Below are 19496 nucleotides of genomic sequence, written 5' to 3'. Positions count from 1 at the left end.
ATTTGATATGTGGTTTTAAATATATTTTAAACTTTTGCAGGGGAATTTATTTATTAATTTAAAACTGCAAAATATAATGGAAAAGAATGAGTACGAACTCATTATGAATCATGTGAATCATTAAAACGAGTTCATCTCACCCCTTTGATATCAATTGTATTTCAAAGAACAAAAAATTATAAATTTTAAAATAAGCATTTGTTGAAATGGATCAAACAAAATAATTTACCATATTTAAAAATAAAAAAATGAAATCGTACCTGTAATTTCATTTCACTCATGTTGAAATTGATTGACAACTTTTATTGAATGAGAGTGAAGTTCAAAAAGGCAAATTTTAATAAATAGAATCGATAATGCGGGAATCTATGGATAAGAATAAAAAGTATATTTGAAAAAAGAAAACTGCTAAACATAATAGTAATTGAATAATTGTAATAATTAATAATTGAGTTGAAATAATTTTTGATGGTCGAAAAAAATAAAAATAAAAATTCCTAATGGCATCACTGGGACTGAAAAGGCTAAAAATTGCTTTCTACTTTCACATTTATAATTCATCATTTATTATCATACATTTTCTGGAATTTTGTCTTTTTCTCAAATTCACTAATAAGTAGTGCCACTAGTGTGGAATAAAATTTCGATAAAACTGTTCGATTCACAAATAATTAAGTCTCAAAACAGTGTACTGTTGTCATTCAGAATACATTTTGTTGTACAAAATTTGAAAATGATATCATATCATAGTATGAATAAAGAATCGATTCTGATTATTTTGACAAATATGAAATTTGAAAACGATATCATATCATAGAATGAATGAAGAATCGATTCTGTTTATTTTTGCAAAGATGAAGCAAGTGAATTTTAATAAAAGCGCATTAAAAGCAATAAGATATCAGAGGGAGTACATAAGAATTCCATACTTGCAAATATGAGATAAGTTGCATTTGTTCATAAAAAATATTGTTACACGAGTCTGTAATATTGTTTCCCTCTGCATTACGGAAGCTGTTGTGCTCTGATAAGGAAGACGGTTTTGCAGAGGGCTCTAACAGATCCTGAATGGGTGCGAATTTGGGGACGATAAAAATGGAAGACCTCGAATATTCACAAATCTTTTAGATATCTCATTATAATTCGAGTTCCAGTGTTTGTTCTTCTGTGTTCTTTCATGGTAGATATGACAAGGAAGGCATGCAATTATTGAAGAGAAGTAGTTGAGTTAAATATTTTTTGGAGTGGTGATTTCCACGGGGCACTGGAGTACTCAGAGAATATCTCCAGCGAGTACTCTCTGAGAGTTTTGCGCTGTTCAGGTTGTTTATTAGCAATTTCTTGTTTGTGTGCTGTTAATTTCTGTCTGTGCTCTTTCGTATCCACTTTGACTACGTTTGCTAGCTGTGTTTCATTTTTTTTTTCGCGTAGATTAAAACATCATCTTCCGTTATTATACACTTGCTGGGCTTTTCAGTAGACACCTACATTTTTGTTCTGTGTGGCCTTCATGGATATCCTAGGACTGATAAGGTAGTGTTACATTGATAATACAGTCAAATCAAAATTGGCGTAAATGTCAATAACTGTATTTTTTCCCTGAAATGTATTAAAAAAATTTTTTTTTTGAAAACGCCCTATTCCGGGCAACACAACGAAAACAAATATGTCTTGTTTTCATACAGTGTTGTAATTTGCATAAAGAAGAATTAACATTTTCTTTTTGTTTAGATAGGCCCGAATGTATGCCTTTATCTATTGATTATTTATGAACAATGACGTTGATAATTTTAGAAAGTAACATCTCAGTAACAATACTCGCAGTTAAAAATTATAGGCGCATTCTAACTTGCATAAATTCGTTCCATCATGTAGGAATTTTTATTTCGCTGTACATTCTATTATCTCTCCATGGAATGAGGATTCATTTTATTTCAGTCCTTATTTTTCAGATTGGAAATTTTTTACTATTGATAGCAAAATGTAATAAAAAGCTATAATCTTGATTTGAAAATTGATTAAAATATATAATAATACATTTCCATTAAAAATCAAAATGAATAACAAGTTAGACTGTAAAGCAATATTCAAGTTATTATTTTAATATCGCCTTTATACTGATGAGTTCTATTTTTCACGCAGGCCTTTTTCACAGCCATTGGCCCATCCTTGAAAAGAAACTTCTCTGCGGAACCTTTCATCAACACTGAGTTGTATGAACTGATGTGCGGTAGATTTCACTTTTTTTTCATGCTTTATTTTTAATGTTTCGATGTGCAACAAAACTCCATTGATCCATGAAAAGCATAAAATTCACATTATTACAGGGATCGATTCTTCACTTCATTCACATCATTCCAGGGTATGTCGATCCTCGGCTGAATTGAACAGAAATTTCTGTCTCTTAGCCTACCCGGAAGGATGTGAAACCTTGAAGGCAAATGCAATGTATTCTACTTTTATGGAGACGCCATAAAATGAAAATACATTGTGGTTATTCCAGATATCTTTCATGGAAGTCCCTTCCGATCCTTTACCCGCCCGTAAAATGTTTCGCTGATTTCCCTCGTGCAATATGAATCCGTCATGTGAGAATTATGAAGAAATTCACCACATATTATTCAAGAGCACCGAAAATGAAAGGAGATGCATCCCAAATGTTACCGATGAATCAAAAACAAGAAAAAAGGACGAAATTGAAATGCGAATGATTGCTCTTGAAGGCAAGAAAACGTATTTTCTCTCCTCCCCAGGAAATAATGTTGGGCTCATTCTGCTTCATGGAGTTTCCTTAGCTTCCTTTTAACAACATCTGGCAAAAGTTTAAACTGTAACCGTCAAGTGACTGTACTAACAGCGCTGGCCTTACCATACCTAGATAACTTTTAATAAATTGTTTTAATTTTAATGAATCGAGTGATTGGAGTGCAGTTTATTTGTCAGCTATGTTTGAGAACAGAATAATTCCTACGCAACCTGTCCATCGAAAGCAGTTGGTTATAGAACGTAATGAGTAGTTAAGTGTCGTGGCAGGATTCCAATAGGGTGATGCACAATATCATTCCTGCAAAATTTGCAAATATATAATAATAATAAATTGTTCCAATATATATGAAAGGGGTTCACAAGAATAATATCATTTCAGAAGACGAAATAAAAGAGCAACAGTTTGTAATAGTAAGGAAACCCCTCATCATTTTTTTCTGCATACTCCACATTCTCTGTTATTTCTTTTGTGAGCGAGCAGGAACTCAATGGAAACCCTCGCGAGGTGATAAGAAGAAACATGAATCTTTTGTTTGGTTTAAACATGCCTTTTTCATCGAATTTAACGAAAGGGCTCCTAAAAATCACTGTACAAGAAAGGAAGCGATGTGAATGAAATGAAGTAAAAAAGCATAAACTTAAAGAATTAGTAGGGAGATGATTAGCTGCCTAAATGAAACGCGAATCATTTATTTATTTGAAACACGCGTGTTTGCATTCTAAGTAAGGTTGGAATATTGAAAATACACTGAATAAAGTGCATTTCAATATAAAAAATGATTCTATTATTGGTTTTAAGTGGGAGAGAAAACGTAATCTTAGCTCTAAACTAAATGCAAACGTAAAGTTTTTGAGGGAAAAGGAATGTAACGTGCAGTAAGGCAATGTCTGCGAAAAAAAAAATAGCTTTCTTCGGTTGAATATACCACTCATGTAATTCCATTGACACAAAACTCAATTATGTATGTGAGAGTATTGGCATTTATTCCCCTCATTCGCACTGGAACGCACAAAACATGCTTGCGTGTCACGAAAGGAACTTCTGAGTACGGGGGATCTTGTGTCTCATAAAATTATTGGAAAAGTTTTTAAAATGATCCTGTGTGAGATATGAGCGAAATATACAAAGCACTGTGAGCAGGCGTCCCTGAATAAATATAGTAAAAAACAAAAAAAAATGTTTGTATAATTTGTACTAAAAAGTAGATTTTTTTTTCATTTATTTCCCATTTTTAAAATACTCTGGAACCCAGGAATCAATATTTCCTCAGATTCGTTCCAATCCACTCCAATAGTATGAAATTAAATTATAACGGAAGCAATCGGTTAACTGAGTTATTAAAGTAATGGCATAGTGTATTGTTAGAGGCAGCACTTGAATGTGCGAAATTTAAAAATTTTAGTACGTCAAGAAGTGAATGATTCAAAATTCTACATTTATGAATCTTAAAAGAATAAAATTATATGGAGATGGCCAAAAGAAATATTTCTGCTCGTTTATGTTTTCAGAATTGATCGATATCGTCCCCAATCCGAACAATGGAACAAAGGGTGGTCTCCACCATCTCCTTAAAGCTCCCGGTCAGCCTCTGGAAGAAGAAGAAACCCCCCGAATTCCCACCAGGGGATTTGCAATGCACGATCCAAGTGCTGCAGAGTGCCCCTGCAACCCGGTGAGTATGCTTTTTCACATAAGTTAATGCAGGTCGGGTGACTGCAAATCAATTAGGCTGAAAAATAATTAATTATTATTACTTTTTTGTATACGAAGTATAGAGAAAAAATTCGATCGTCAAGGCAATCCGAACTCGAGGCTTTCACGATCTCCACGTTCCTCACACTTTCCTGAACTCGAAAAAACAATTTTGACAAATGTCTGTCTATCTCTCCATCCTTCTGTCCGTCTGTGACAAAGATAACTCAAAAACAAGAAAGCTCAAAACGCAAGAACCTTTCAGCCTGAAGGATGAAATTTGGTATGCTGTCTTCGCACCAGATTTATAGACTTCTATCCAATGTTGAGAAGATCCATTCAGAGGAAATCTGTCTGCCACGCTGTTCGGATATAATTAAATACGATATCTTGAGAATGATGAGAGATAGATGTATACAATTCGGTACATGGATTTTGCATCGGTAGAGAATATATCTATTCAATTTTGAGCTAAATCTCGCAAGATCTGTGCATTGAGAAGCAAGCAAATGTGATATCTCGGAAATGCTCATTTGGCATGCGCTTTTTTCTTTACTATAAGTGTAGTTCTGCATCAAATTTTGGCTCAAATCGTAAAAACATATGAAGAACAAAAATTCAATTTTCGTCACATTCTGGGCATTCATCGCCTAAAATACTCGCCAAGGATCGATACATTCAGCAAAAAAGTATACGTCCTTGAATATTACTATACAATATTAACCTTTAGACTAAAAGTAAATATTTCGTAACTATTGTATTCCAATGATAAACCAAAGGTGTTTTCTGGAATGACACCTTTATTACAGACTCACTTCATTATTCTGTAATAAAGATGTTATCCCAGAAAGTTCTACGCAAACCATTCTTTCTCTGGCTATTTTCTCTCATATGAAAAGAAAAATCTGGAATCATCTAAAGAATGACCGTCGGTATTTGGGAGATGAAGACTTCTTTCGCTAAATATATAGATTTCTGTCAAATTTCGGGTGAAATCCATAACCTGGAATTCAGTCTGTGTGCCATGCGTACGCTGCTGTTTAAAAAGGCAAAGCGATAAATGAGCGATATTTCATGTATTATCAGAAATGGATGCGTATCAAAGTGTGGATCCCATTCGGTGCGGGTTGACCGTCTGTCAGTCTATCGAGTCATGCATGCATGAATGCAATAACCAAATAGCAACATGGATAAATGAAATTTAACTTGTGGTCTTGTGATTAAAATTGTAAATCGGCCTGCCATTTTGGATGCAGTCATCAAAAAGAAGTCTTTCGAATGGCATCTCCCTTTCTTCCTTCTCTCACGAAATATGCCACACGAAGTGGGGAACACTTTTGGGAATTATTCATGATTTGAAGGAAAAAAAACGTTAGCGACAAAAACAAATACTCGGTCGTAGATGCTGTAAACATTGCCTAATCGCACCTTTCGGTGCTCTTTCTCATATTTCGTCGATTATGCAGCTGCCTGGGCATAATGATTGCACCATGGTAAGCCTCCACTTTCATATTGTGCCTGCCACCTCGAGTTCATTTCTACGCTCTTTTACTGCTTATCTAAAATAAAAAAAGAGAGTCATTTTTTCCGAAAAATTTATTTAGGAACTATATACAAATGTAAGTTATCGGTGAAAGAGAAAACCTTTAATCAATAGCATATAATAGCAGTTTTGATATAGAACTTCTTTGTATCTGAACTATAATCAAATAGTATGATTCTCCTGCGTAATTATTTTCAGGGAGCGTAAAATGTTAACATATTTATTTCTACAAAAGTTATTTCTCGTTGTATGTGCAAAATGTATGAATTTATTCAAAAAGGAATTGAACACACAAAAATGAGTTGTTATTTAACGCAATATCATACCAAAAGTCGGAGTTGGAAATGCAATCGCTCCATTTGATCTTGTAGAAATTACAAATATGTGGACAACGAACGTTTTATTATTAGAAATTATAATTTTAAGAAAAGCACTTAAAACGTAAAAGGTCAGGTTTTTAAAATGACTAGAATAAACTATCACATTTTCCGGCAAATAGCATTGAATAGATGCTAAATGATCATCAGTGATTCTTGAAGGCCACAAAATCAATGGAATCTGCAATACAAGATGATATTGTAATGACTTGATCTTGCCCGATCCAATAAAGGGTAGCGTTTATATACAACTTTCTTTATTTACAGCCTTATTTACATAAAAAAAAACTCATTCTCATCTAGGTTAAATGAATGATGCTATTTACAGCACGAAATTTAAACAAGAATAGTTCCTCGAACCATTTCGGAGAAAACACCTTCACAAGAACAGCTAACAGGCGGTTGGCGTCTCAGGCTACTACAGGGGTAGCTCTCGGGTTCCACCGAATTTCCTTCGGGTGGAATTTTTCTCCGAAGTCCACTTCACACCGAGCTCCTCTCTTCGTCTTCTTCCGAAAAATCTCACCTTTTATTTTTCTCTCAGACTCCACCTCTCCTGTCCACATTGGTACACTTGGGCTCCCTGATACCCAATCACCGTTCAGAACAAAACTGAATGGTCTCTGCTCGAACGTGAGAAATGTCCATTGATCATCCACCCTCCACAATGGGAAAAATGAAGGACACCTGGACATCTGAAGACACCTGGAGTGTTTGACATTCTCGCCTTTCGAAGACACGATTTCCCTGGGAAACGCATGTGTGGTTCCTTATCTGGACTCGCACTAATTGGCCAGATGACCGTACTTAAAAGGAGGGTCCCCTATTTGGCCATCTGGAGGACTTAACACTGTGTGAGTTCTGTTGATGAAGAATGGCTGGGAATGCCAATTATCGAGTGGGGGAAAAAGGAATGTCACAGTGGTCACCATGATTTCAGGCAGATTGAGCTGAATCTTTACAATATCATTCACTTCCTTTGAGAATGAGTCTGGAGATCATGGTATTTCAGTACAGCGAAGACCGCTAAATATTGCTAAAATTTTGTTTATAAAAGCTGACAAATGCAGTGATGTATTTGCAACTTTAAGTAGTATAGGAATAATCTATTTATATTGACAGTACTGGGGACAGAATAGAGCGTATGATAGGGTGGGTAGGCAGGGGATCACTTCAAATTTAAATACTCCTTGCTTTTAAAAAATTCATTCATTTTATTTGGACATGAAGCTATAAAAAGTCAGCAGGTAATGCTTACTTTGCTGGTATTTTATTTTCAATCAAACTTTAGGCTTACTGTAGTTCAAAGCATAAACGCATTGAAAATAATAATAAAAATTCTTTAAAATCCATCTTGATTTCAAATTATAATAATTGTAAATAATGCGTTGGAATTAATTTTAATATTACAATATGGGTAAGGGTAGAGGTTTACAAATTAATAACATCACAGACAAGTGCATTCACTAAGAGGGATGGAAGTAGGAAATGGGCTGCAGACGAAAGAGAAATAACAGAGCTCTAGTTGTACGATTGTATTGTGCTTTGCGCATTTTTTTTTAACTTTTCGTTAACGTTTCGTGGGTCATTTTTGGAGATTTGGTGCTATGGCGAAAGCGAATGCAGTTAAATCATATAAAAACTTTGATTCGTCTCCGTCTCTCAACGTAGACTCATCTAACATTACACTCCCAATTTGCAAATGCGGCATTAATTTCATCTGACGATGTAAAACAAATTTTGAAGAAAGAATCTGATGAATCAACCTAAAACAAATTTTGAAGAAAGAATTAAATGAATGATCCATCATTCCTTTTGGTTATCATTGAATTAACTACATTCTCTTTCGACAAAATACCGGTCATTTCCGATGAAAGGAAAATTGAATTATGTGATGACTAAAGCGAAACGAAAGCTGTCATACATTAGGCGTTCAAATAATTCAATCGAATGTCAGACGACATTTAATATTTACACTTCATTTACATTTAGATGTAACGATCGTAGATTAACAGAGGTAACACTAATGCGTATATCAAATCTTTCGAATACAAGTTAATCAGCAAGACAGAGTTCAGATTTCACACAACTTCTAAGTTCAATAATAAAAGTAAGTCAATAAGTTCGCATGAGTTTATTTTTGCTTCTTCGTTGCACTACAAAATATCTTTTTTTAGGATTAAAAAAAAAAAAAAAAAAAAGGAATATTGCCTATCAGTGTTAGGTTGTATCAATGTAGCAATACTCAATCTTATTTAAATCCCTTCTACAACCAATATTAAACAAATTTTCACATTCTTTTATCCTGTCCTAATATGAAGCCAGATTCGGAGAAAAATGGAAGTTATTCCAATTTCATTCAATAAGATGTTTGATAAAGCTAACAGCTGTGAGTCCAGTTCTATATTAAGCTGTTTGAAACATATCTGCAAGGATAGAGACAGTCATAACTTCAGTTTAGCTTCCGATACCAACAATCATCTTTCTACAATTCGTGAGAAAATGGGAGAAAGTATATATTTGTCTCAAACACCGACTATTAGTATCACTATATATTGTATAAATTTATTATGTATTAATTATTATTTATACATAATATGTAAAGCCATATTATGAATAAATTTTATTTCTAGACAAACGTTTTACAAACAAATACTCTAACTTATTAATAATCTCGCAAAAAATTATTATTGATTATTTCTTTGGAGGCATTAGGATTGAAGCACCAAAATGACAATAAAGAAAATATGAAAAAAGTCATATTAAATAACCTTTAAAATAGCAGAAAGTCGAATTTTTTTAACAGTACAACATAAATATGAACCATGTAGATAGAATCTTTGAAAAAAAAAATAGTAAAGAAGAAAAAACTAAGATTAGGTGTAATTGAATAGGAAAAAGAAACTTCCAACATGGAATTATGATCTTTCCTCTTTATTTCAGCATTTTTGAATGCGAATTTATTATACAAGATTTTTCCTTTTGAGTACGCACAAAATTATAATTAAATGTTAGCTTTTATCGTAAACAATATTGCAATTAATTTTTTATTTTTATCAGTATTAACAAAGCTATAATTAAATTATTTTGCCGCTACTAAAATGACTGATATGTTTTAATGGCATCAAACTCGCCAATCATTCGCTAAACATTGCAGCCATTTAAATAACCACCACCTTAAAACAGAATTTTTTTAAAAAATCTTGCATATACTTCAATTTTTATTTCGTTTCATACTTCTAGTGACAATCATACTAAATCTGAAGACATTTGGTTGTGAACGCATAATTAACAAATTTACTGACAAACAGAAGAAATGCCAAGCTATCGAGCTGAATACAGCCAATGTTAATCTTAACCATAATTTCTTATAAATACCTTCATTTTTATTTTACGGAATTTATTAATGAATTGCGTAAACAAATATAAACATTTCTTACATTTGTTCGTGTTTAGCTCAATATTCCACATCTAGCATATTCTGTAAGAATATGGGGGAGAGGGTTCTTGTGATTATTCCATAAAATTCCGATTCTACAAAAGACGGAAAAGGACACTAATATTCTTAATGTTTCAGGTTCCAAATACACAACTGAACACTTCCACTCCCCTTGGTCTCCACCTACCCTTTGGTGTTCCCGACAGCACCACAGAAAACGATCACCTGTTACTATTGCAGAATAGCGACTATGTTCTTGCCTATAACACATTGCAGAGAATGGCTGCTTGGGTCGCTTTTACCTTGCCTTCACAGGTATGTACTGAATGCACTGAAGGTTAGAAATTTAAATCTATATTTTTTAATAGTGGAAGCGAATATCAGACGTTTTTCAAAGCAAGTCAAAAGTATCATTTTTAATTTCTCGCACACGAAGGAATTGCAATCATCAAAAAATCTCCAGATTTTGTAGAACTCTCTGAGTTCAAAAAATATATTTATAAAAAAAATGCCTGCCTATCTATGACAAAGATGAACTCAAAATTTCTTTGAGCCGGACGGGTGAAATTTGGTATACTTTTACTCCAAATTTGTACATTTCTGTCAGATTTTGAACAAAATTCGTTCAGAGGAGGTATTTTTGTTCAGCTATTCAATTAAATTCGAAAGTAAACTCGATAATTACAAAAAAAAAAAAAAAAAAGAGAGCTTCATAGAAAAAAAAATCAATAAACATATTTAACATTACTTCTATCATGTAGACAGACACCTTTAAAATTTGATTCTTAACCAACAAGGAATTGAAGCATCAGAGGTCTCTACTTTACTTTTAGAAACATGTAAATGCAATAGCTTGAAATCGGAAGGACTTAAATGTATCAAATTTAGCATGTGATTTTTTGACTATAAGGGCAATTCTGTGTCCAAAATTTGTTCCGATCTATTGGAAAAAATGCATCTAAAACACAAATTCGATTTTCGGGTATTAGTTATCGTGTACCAGGGATTAATCATCAAAATTCTCGCCAATGTTCACACTATAGATTCAGTAAAAATGCTAAATCCGTGTGAAAGATCCATATTTCTTAAGTATTGGACGCAACTGCCATGCAAGGCGCTTTTATGAGAGAAAATGTTTGGGAAGACCACTTCCTGTCAATATTCCATTTATGCAGAGTTGAAGAGGCCAATCTTTGCTTTGTCAGATCCAAATTTAAAGGTGTGTCACTTTAGGTTTTCTTTGTATAATGATTGATTAGCGTTATAGAGCTGTGAAATTACAAGCCAATAGAATTTTTTTTTTAACTCAATAGCATAATTATCGTTAGAACAAATAAATTTAAACTATATCTTTATCTTAACTTTTATTTCGAAAAGTTATCTTTGATGTTTATACCAGACTTCTTCGCTCATTCAACTCGAAATAACCGAATCTTAAGCACGATGGTTACTTAGTTTTGCCCAAGTGGAGAAGTTATAAGTGTTTTATAAGCCGCATACATCATCTTTGGGATGGTCTTAAACTCGTCGTAAATTCCAAACTTCTAGCAAAAATGTAAATAAAGGCAGCCTTATTGCACAAGAATTAATTTGAGCGTACATGTGATAATTCATTATGATACAGGAAGCTATACATATTTTACCGACTTTAAGATAATAAGATATTTTTCGTATGTCCTTTTAAATAAAGTATTTTCACTTATTTTCTCATTTTCTCAAGATTTATGTTTCAAAATATTCCTATCCTGTTCAATTGTTTTTTTAACTGTTTTTCCCCTCTTTCTAGGCAAATTTTTCTGATTCGAACAACATTTGCTGGGCTGGCGATCCCAGAGTTCCCACTGATAAAACTGCGAAATGCACGGATTATGATTCGTTATTTTTCAAAGAGAAATCCATCCTTCAAGGCTCTCTCTACCCTATAGGTGTGTTAACGTTTCTGCCTCGAATTATTGGGCATTTTGGCTCTGATTAGAAAATATCACCAAAATACAGATGTGTTAATCAGTTAAAGCCATCGTACAAATTTATGATGAAATTCGTATCGTTAGCAAATAGTGACAGACCCCCGGCTTGGAAACAAGTAGTTCTGCCAAATCTATTCGCTCTTAATAAGCTATTCTGCTTATAAACGTTCGAACAATGCTCAAATCTGGCATGAAACGACTTTCAATGTTTTTATGTACAGTTTCACTTTCAGCGAAGCATAAACGATTATACATTACATGTAGGGATTGCAATACCGGACCAAAATTTCAATACCGGTATTCGGTATTTTTTAGATCTTAATACCGGGATACCGGTTTTAATACCGGTATTAGAAATTTTATAAAAAGAAAGAAAACACAGGTGTTTCTTTGTTTTATTTGCAGTTTTATTAGAAGGGGGTAAATATCACAAAAAATAATTTGTAACTAAGAAATTATAACAGTATATAAAGAATCACAAAAAAAGTAAAGGAACACCTTATTTATTTAAATCACAAAAAATTGTAAATATCACTATTCAGTCTGTGGTACTAATACAAATTTTTGAAATATGGTATTAAAAAACATAATGCATCAATTGAACTGTCATTAAGCCTGAAAAGTAATTTTGTGCAAAAATTACTAGATGTCGAAAACGCTCTTTCGGCATCTACGATAGTTAGTGGTAGTGTTAGCAATGCGCAATATACTTTTTCCAATTATTTACCTCTAAATCCCTCATCTTCAAATAAATCGATTTCTTATCGGATGGTTTGGGATATAGCTGATTTCTGTATTTTAATTTGGTTCGTTGAAATTTTTTTATTTATCGCTAATTCTAATTTTTGTTCAAGAGACAATTCGTTTTCACTATCGACATTCGTGTCATCATAATCTTCGATAACTGAACCGAATTCTTTTGAATGTGTATAGGTTTGTGGGTAAAAAATTTTAAGAAAATTTACTATAAACTTAATCAGATTTGAATTGGTTATTTTCTTTTCTTCTTTTTCATTTTCATTTTTAAAATCATTATAATTATGTAAATACCATAAGACATTTTCTATTTCGATATGCCTTTCTTCTGTGCGATTTTTCAATGTAATATATAATTTTCAGATAGTGATGTGTGCTGTTCTAGTGTGATGTGTGCTGTTAGGAGTAAATGGTTCCAACATGTTTTAAAATCTAATATTAACATATATTCTGTTTTATTTTCAGTTAGTATGTATTTTAGTAATATGTCATCTTTTATAGGGGAACGTTTAAATATCTTAACAATTTTTCGAACTTTATAAATTATAGGAAGCAATTCTTGATGGGTTAATATTTCATTCTCATTAGCATTATCTTCTTCAACAATTACTTTGTCATTATCTTCATTGTTAATATCACTCTCACTCTTACTCTCTTCAAAGTTGGAATCCGAAGTTTCTATATCCACAGTATTTGGATTCTTCTTGGTATAATACATATATTACTCCTAACTGAATTCCATGTGCATAGCACAATTGCTGATTTGCACCAATCAACTTTCCAACTTTTTTCATAACTATTGCTTCATCAGTCATTATGGATACAATTTCTTCTTTCAGGGATAATCCATGTTTCGCTCATTTAGATTTAAGCAATTAATTAAGCCATTAATTAGTTAACTAATTTTGCCCGTTAGGGAGACATAAAAAAAAACGTATACTATATTGCTTTGTTGGCGATCCCTGAACATGCAGTGGAGACAATTTTAAAAATTTCTAGTAAATACCGAAAAACCGGTATTTAAACTTGTGAATACCGGTATTACAAAATTGAACAAATGGCTCAAAATACCGGTATTGCAATCACTAATTTCATCCTCATTAGCAATAACTTCTTCAACAATTACATTGTTATTATTTTCACTGTCAATATCACTCTTACTCTTACTCTCTTCAAAGTTAGAATCCAAAGTTTCTATATCCATAGTATTTGGATTCTTCTGTTCTTTATTTTTTTGGTATAATACATCTATTATTCCTAATTGAATTCCATGAGCACAGCACAATTGCTGATTTGTACCAATCAACTTTCCAACTTTTTTTCATAACTGTTGATGCATCAGTCATTATGGATACAATTTCTTCTTTCAGGGATAATCCATGTTTCTCTAATTTAGATTTAAGCAATTAATTAAGTCATTAATTAGTTAATTAATTTCATCCTTTAGGGAGACATAAAAACAAAAACGCAAACTATTTTGCTATGTTGGCGATCCCTGAACATATAATGGAGACAATTTTAAAAATTTCTAGTAAATACCGAAAAACCGGTATTTAAACTTGTGAATACCGGTATTACAAAATTGTACAAACGGCTCAAAATACCGGTATTCGGTATCCCGGTATTGCAATCCCTAATTACATGTTATATATGCGATTTTTTGAAAACCTGCAAGTTTTATCTTTTTATTATTCTTGAAATGCTCACTTGAATTCCATTTTAGAAAATTATCTTCCTACTTTTTTTCGAAGAAGGACTTCAAAAGCAATTATTTAATAAATCAAATGAATTCTTGTTCGTGCAACATGAAGCAAAATTGAAACTCATTCATAAATGATGCGAAAAAGGGAAGCAAAGCATATGGTGGGGAACTTTGAGTGGGAATAAGTTAAAACGCAGCAGCTCGCCTGTCCAACATCTGTTAACTATAGCCAAAGAAAGGTCATTTTTGCCAACAGATTCATCTCTCGAGTGTATGAAGCGGTCAAGAGATCCTAATAAATATTAGGCTGCCCTCCCGGCATGACGTTTGCGTGTGGCGCACTGCCTGTTAAAGTTCGATTATCAAGTGCAACTTAGTAGCGAACTGTTAACAAAGAAGTTAGAGAAACAACTCTTTTTTAAAAGTGATAATAAAGTACTCTGCACTTTGAATTCCCACTTATTGTATTAAACAATTGAATGAAAAAGAAAATATTTCGAAAACTGATAAGATCTTTTAATTAATAAAACTCGTTTATTTCTAGTGAATTGACAAATCAATAGTTCAAATGTCGACTATCTAGAAAATAAAATTCTCATTTGTGTATATTGTATGCATAAGAAGAAACATCATTTAATAATTTATCTGTAACAACAACAGAAAAAAAAGCAATGTGAAAATAAATCAGTTCGATCCAAATTTTATAAAAACGTGTTTGAAATTTCGCTCAGTTTTTCGTGATTGTAGAAAGTGTTGCCTCTTCCTCCGAAACATTTTTTCTTTTATTAGTCACACAACCCGTTATCAAAAGAGCATTGCGCGCTTTTGTCCCAGTATGGGTGCCGCATTTCTATTCATTTTCTGAACTCTTTTCTCCTCATTTCAGTTGACCTCATATATATATATATTTCGGCAGTCGCTTTCTCCAAACATTTTCTGGTTCATATGATCTGGTACAGATCTTTAAGCCTTTTAATAATTCGCTTATTTTCGGTTTCATTTCACAATTCCAAAACTATTAAAGGTGGTTATGACAATGTTTGCTTTTTATTGATTTATTGCTTTAATGACTTTCAACATTTAGAGTACTCCTGATTGAGAGGGCTTTAAAAAGATATAGATTGTGCCAAATTGAATATTAAATAAATCATAACTATTTTACTATCAATTTTCTATTATATTTTTAAATATTTTTTATAACTTAAAAAAATAATTCTTTTCGTAGATTCAAAAAAAGGTGATTGAAAAATTTTTACTGAGATGAAACGAACCCTTTTCATCATGTATATATATGTATGTGATTCCATATAATATAAAAAAAAACAATATTAACTGACTGTGTTCATCTGTTTCCTCAGGTTTTTCTGGCGCCCTTACTCAGGCAGAATCCATGTTCGTGACCAACTCCATTCCCAAATCTGTCAATCACACTGTTTTGGAGGCCAAGATGATCGACATTCTGAGTCGATGGTCTGTCGAAGAAGGCCCTGTCCACGTCCTCACAGGACCTGCTTTCGATCTGCTGGCCACAGGAATCAAGCCAAGTCCCCATGACTTCGAGTAAGTAGAATGCACAATGATCCTCACTTTTTCTGTTTCACTAAATAGTTTCCAATTTTGAAAAATGATTTTTCTTTACTTTTTATTAAATTCGGGTAGTTAAAGAAAGTTTTTAACCGTTCTGTAACATAATCCACTCTTTCCACATTCATTACATTATTACATTTCAAGCTGCATCAAAATAATGTGAAACCCAAGCAAATATTTGGGATGCGGCATTAAAAAAATTAAATTCCGAAGGACAGTAATAACGCCTATGTAATATATCACGTGGGAGCTCTTAAAACAGTGGGCTTCCAATATTTTAATAAACTGTAGTTGTACCACTGATACAATTGTGTTAATGAATTGCGTACTACATGAAGTAAGGCAACAAGGAAATGAGGGTATTATACTTTAAAAAAATATGTAAATGCAAAGGAGAAGGGCTTCTGATTTTACAAGTCTTTCTCCAAACTTTCACCGACCAACAAAAAGAGAGCATTTCGTTACGATTTATTTGAGCATCTGACTTGGTGTTTTTTGTTTGTTTGTTCCATGATTGAAACTAAATCAAACCACCAAGATCTTCATATCATTACGAATGATGGGAGCGGAGTATTATCATGCATTAGTGATATATCTTAATGGAGGGGTAGATATTTCATGAAGACTGAAAGCATAAAAAATATATCATCAGTCGGATTGATATCTTAAACTGCTGTAACTCCATTAGCATGTGAGTGCTCTTCTTCATGATTCATATCGATAACAATCCTTTGATGAGAAATATTTTGTAAAATTCACAACTTTATTTTAGCATTAATAAAAAAAAAAAATTCTAAAAGTTATTGTAAATGAAAAGGCTAATTAAAATTCCAAAGTTCCACATTTAACTTATTCTTGTTGTTTATTTTTAATTAAAATTCTGCATAATTACTTTATTTTTCTTTATACAACTTCACTCGGGAAAACAATAAAAGGAATCTTGCATAAATGGGCTGCTAAGTTGTTTTTTTTTATATAAAAAAAGAAAGCCGATGAAATAGCTTAGAAAAATATGTCATGATCAAACTATCATTCTCCCATCTCTCTAGGCAACTGGAAGACTTCGCATCTTTGTAAATGCTGATTTTTTTTTCTTTGTAGAAACGCAAACCGTGGGCCTCTTCTCATTCCCACGCATATGTTTCTAGTCATCACCTGGTGCTTGGACAAAAAAGCGGATCTCCAAGACTGTGATCCTCATCGATTGAGGGCGAATGCCTTTCTGCTGCCTAACTGGCCTTTCTCGGTCAACTGTGAGGTAAGTGGCTTCTCACGAACCGCAACAGTCCATCCTTGCTTTGCAAGCTACGGAGAGGAAATGAATCGTATAATAAATTAATTCAGAGCAAAAATAATAAATAAAAAGACTTACCATTTAAAATACAGAATTGCGCTGTATTTTTTTAATAGAAAAATCATAGATTATATCACTACATTTTGCTTCACTGAGTCAATTGACGTTCATTTGATAATACTGCGAGATTTTTTAGTTGCAGATAGTTTATATTCGCTTTTAGCTTTGAAAAACTTTTTCACTATTTATAGAATTCACAGCCATCGTTAAATAAATCCTTAAAATTGCAAAAAGGTTTTTAAAGCATTTAACATAGGAGAAGAGTTTTCTAGCTCCAGTCTTGGATGAACTCTAATCATTCAATGGAATCTTATCAAACTATCGAGTTGAATTCGTTCAGACTATTATTAGATTTTCGCTAGAGATAAAAAGAAATCAGTTCAGTACAGCTTCGGCTTTTTTTCTCTTTCACTCCACGCTATCTATAAAATGGTTTTCATATATACACCACTAGGGATTGCAATACCGGTATACCGGGATACCGAATACCGGTATTTTGAGCCATTTGTGCAATTTTGTAATACCGGTATTCACAAGTTTAAATACCGGTTTTTCGGTATTTACTAGAAATTTTAAAAATTGTCTCCACATGCAAGTCCATGTCCAGGGATCGCAAACATAGCAAAATAGTATACGCTTTTGTTTTTATGTCACCATAACGGGCGAAATTAATTAACTAATGAATGGCTTAATTAATTGTTAAATCTAAATTAGCGAAACATGGATTATCCCTGAAAGAAAATATTGTATCCGTAACGACTGATGGAGCAACAATTATGAAAAAAGTTGGAAAGTTGATTGGTGCAAATCAGTAGTTGTGCTTTGCACATGGAATTCAATTAGGAGTAATTGATATATTATATCAAAAAAAAATAAAGAACAGAAGAATCCAAATACTGTGGATATAAAATTTTCGGATTCCTACTTTGAAAAGAGTAAGAGTGAGAGTGATATTGGCAATGAAGATAATGACAATGTAATTGTTGAAGAAGATATTGCTAATGAGGATGAAATATTAACCTATCAAGAATTGTTTCCTATAATTTATAAAGTTCGAAAAATTGTTAAGATATTTAAACGTTCCCCTATAAAAAGGATATATTGCTAAATTATATACTAACTGAAAGTAAAACAGAATATATGTTAATATTAGATTCTAAAACACGTTGGAACAGTTTACTCCTAATGATGGAAAGATTTTTGAAATTGAGAAATCCAATCCAAAAAGCAATAATCGACTTAAACCTGTAAATTAATTTTTCAGATAGTGAATTCGACTTAATATCCAGAACTATATCAGCTCTACTTCCAACAAAACTGAATATTGAGGCATTATGTTGGAGAGATTCTAATTTATTAACAGCTAATACCACAGTAAATTTCATGTTGCAGTCACTGAAAGAATAGCACACATCACTATCTGAAGAATTATATATTACATTGAAAAATCGCACAGAAGAAAGGCATACCGAAATAGAAAATGTTCTTATGGTATTTACATAATTATAATGATTTTAAAAATGAAAATGAAAAAGAAATTTTTTACCCACAAACCTATCCACATTCAGAAGAATTCGGTTCAATTATTAAAGATTATTATGTCACTATTGTCGATAGTGAAAAGGAATTGTCTCTTGAACAAAAATTAGAATTAGCGATAAATAAGAAAATTTCAACGAACCAAAATACAATACAGAAATCAGCTATATCCAAAACCATCCGACGAGAAATCAATTTATTTGAAGATGAGAGATTTAGAGGTAAATACTTGGAAAAAGTATATCACGTATTGCTAACAGTACCACCAACTAGCGTAGATGCCGAAAGCGCGTTTTCGACAGCTGTTAATTTTTACACAAATTACTTTTCAGGCTTAATGACAGTAGAATTCATGCATTATGTTTTTTAAGATCAGATTTCAAAAATTTGTCATAGTACCACAGACTGAATAGTTATATTTACGCTTTTTTTGTAATTTAAATAAATAAGATGTTTCTTTACTTTTTTGTGATTATATACTGTTATAATTTATAAGTTACAAATTATTTTTGTGATATTTACACTCTCTAACAAAACTGGTAAATAAAACAAAGAAACACCTGTGTTTTCTTTCTTTTTCTGAAATTTCTAATACCGGTATCCCGGTATTAAGATTTAAAAAATACCGAATACCGGTATTGAAATTTTGGTCCGGTATTGCAATCCCTATACACCACTAACAGAAAAATGTAAATAAATTTGAAAATGCTGCTAAGTTTTGGTAATCCTTCCATCAAACCGGGGAAGAATTATGACCTTGAAGGAGGAGAAGA

The 19496-nt window shown here is 32.5% G+C and overlaps 1 protein-coding gene across 1 annotated transcript in view; it reads left to right on the top strand.

The window, feature by feature from the left end:
- The window catches only part of LOC129966482 (ectonucleotide pyrophosphatase/phosphodiesterase family member 3-like), a 94586-nt gene that overhangs the window by 61070 nt on the left and 14020 nt on the right, over positions 1 to 19496 (top strand). Inside the window, exons 12-18 of the mRNA XM_056080910.1 lie at positions 1432 to 1533; positions 2143 to 2230; positions 4276 to 4439; positions 9957 to 10133; positions 11605 to 11743; positions 15602 to 15803; positions 16932 to 17088. Coding sequence (XP_055936885.1) covers positions 1432 to 1533; positions 2143 to 2230; positions 4276 to 4439; positions 9957 to 10133; positions 11605 to 11743; positions 15602 to 15803; positions 16932 to 17088 — 1029 coding nt within the window. The remainder of the gene's footprint in view (positions 1 to 1431; positions 1534 to 2142; positions 2231 to 4275; positions 4440 to 9956; positions 10134 to 11604; positions 11744 to 15601; positions 15804 to 16931; positions 17089 to 19496) is intronic.

This window comes from Argiope bruennichi, chromosome 4, assembly GCF_947563725.1.
Source record: "Argiope bruennichi chromosome 4, qqArgBrue1.1, whole genome shotgun sequence".
NCBI lineage: Eukaryota > Metazoa > Arthropoda > Arachnida > Araneae > Araneidae > Argiope > Argiope bruennichi.
This window is presented reverse-complemented; position numbering and strand designations above follow the sequence as displayed.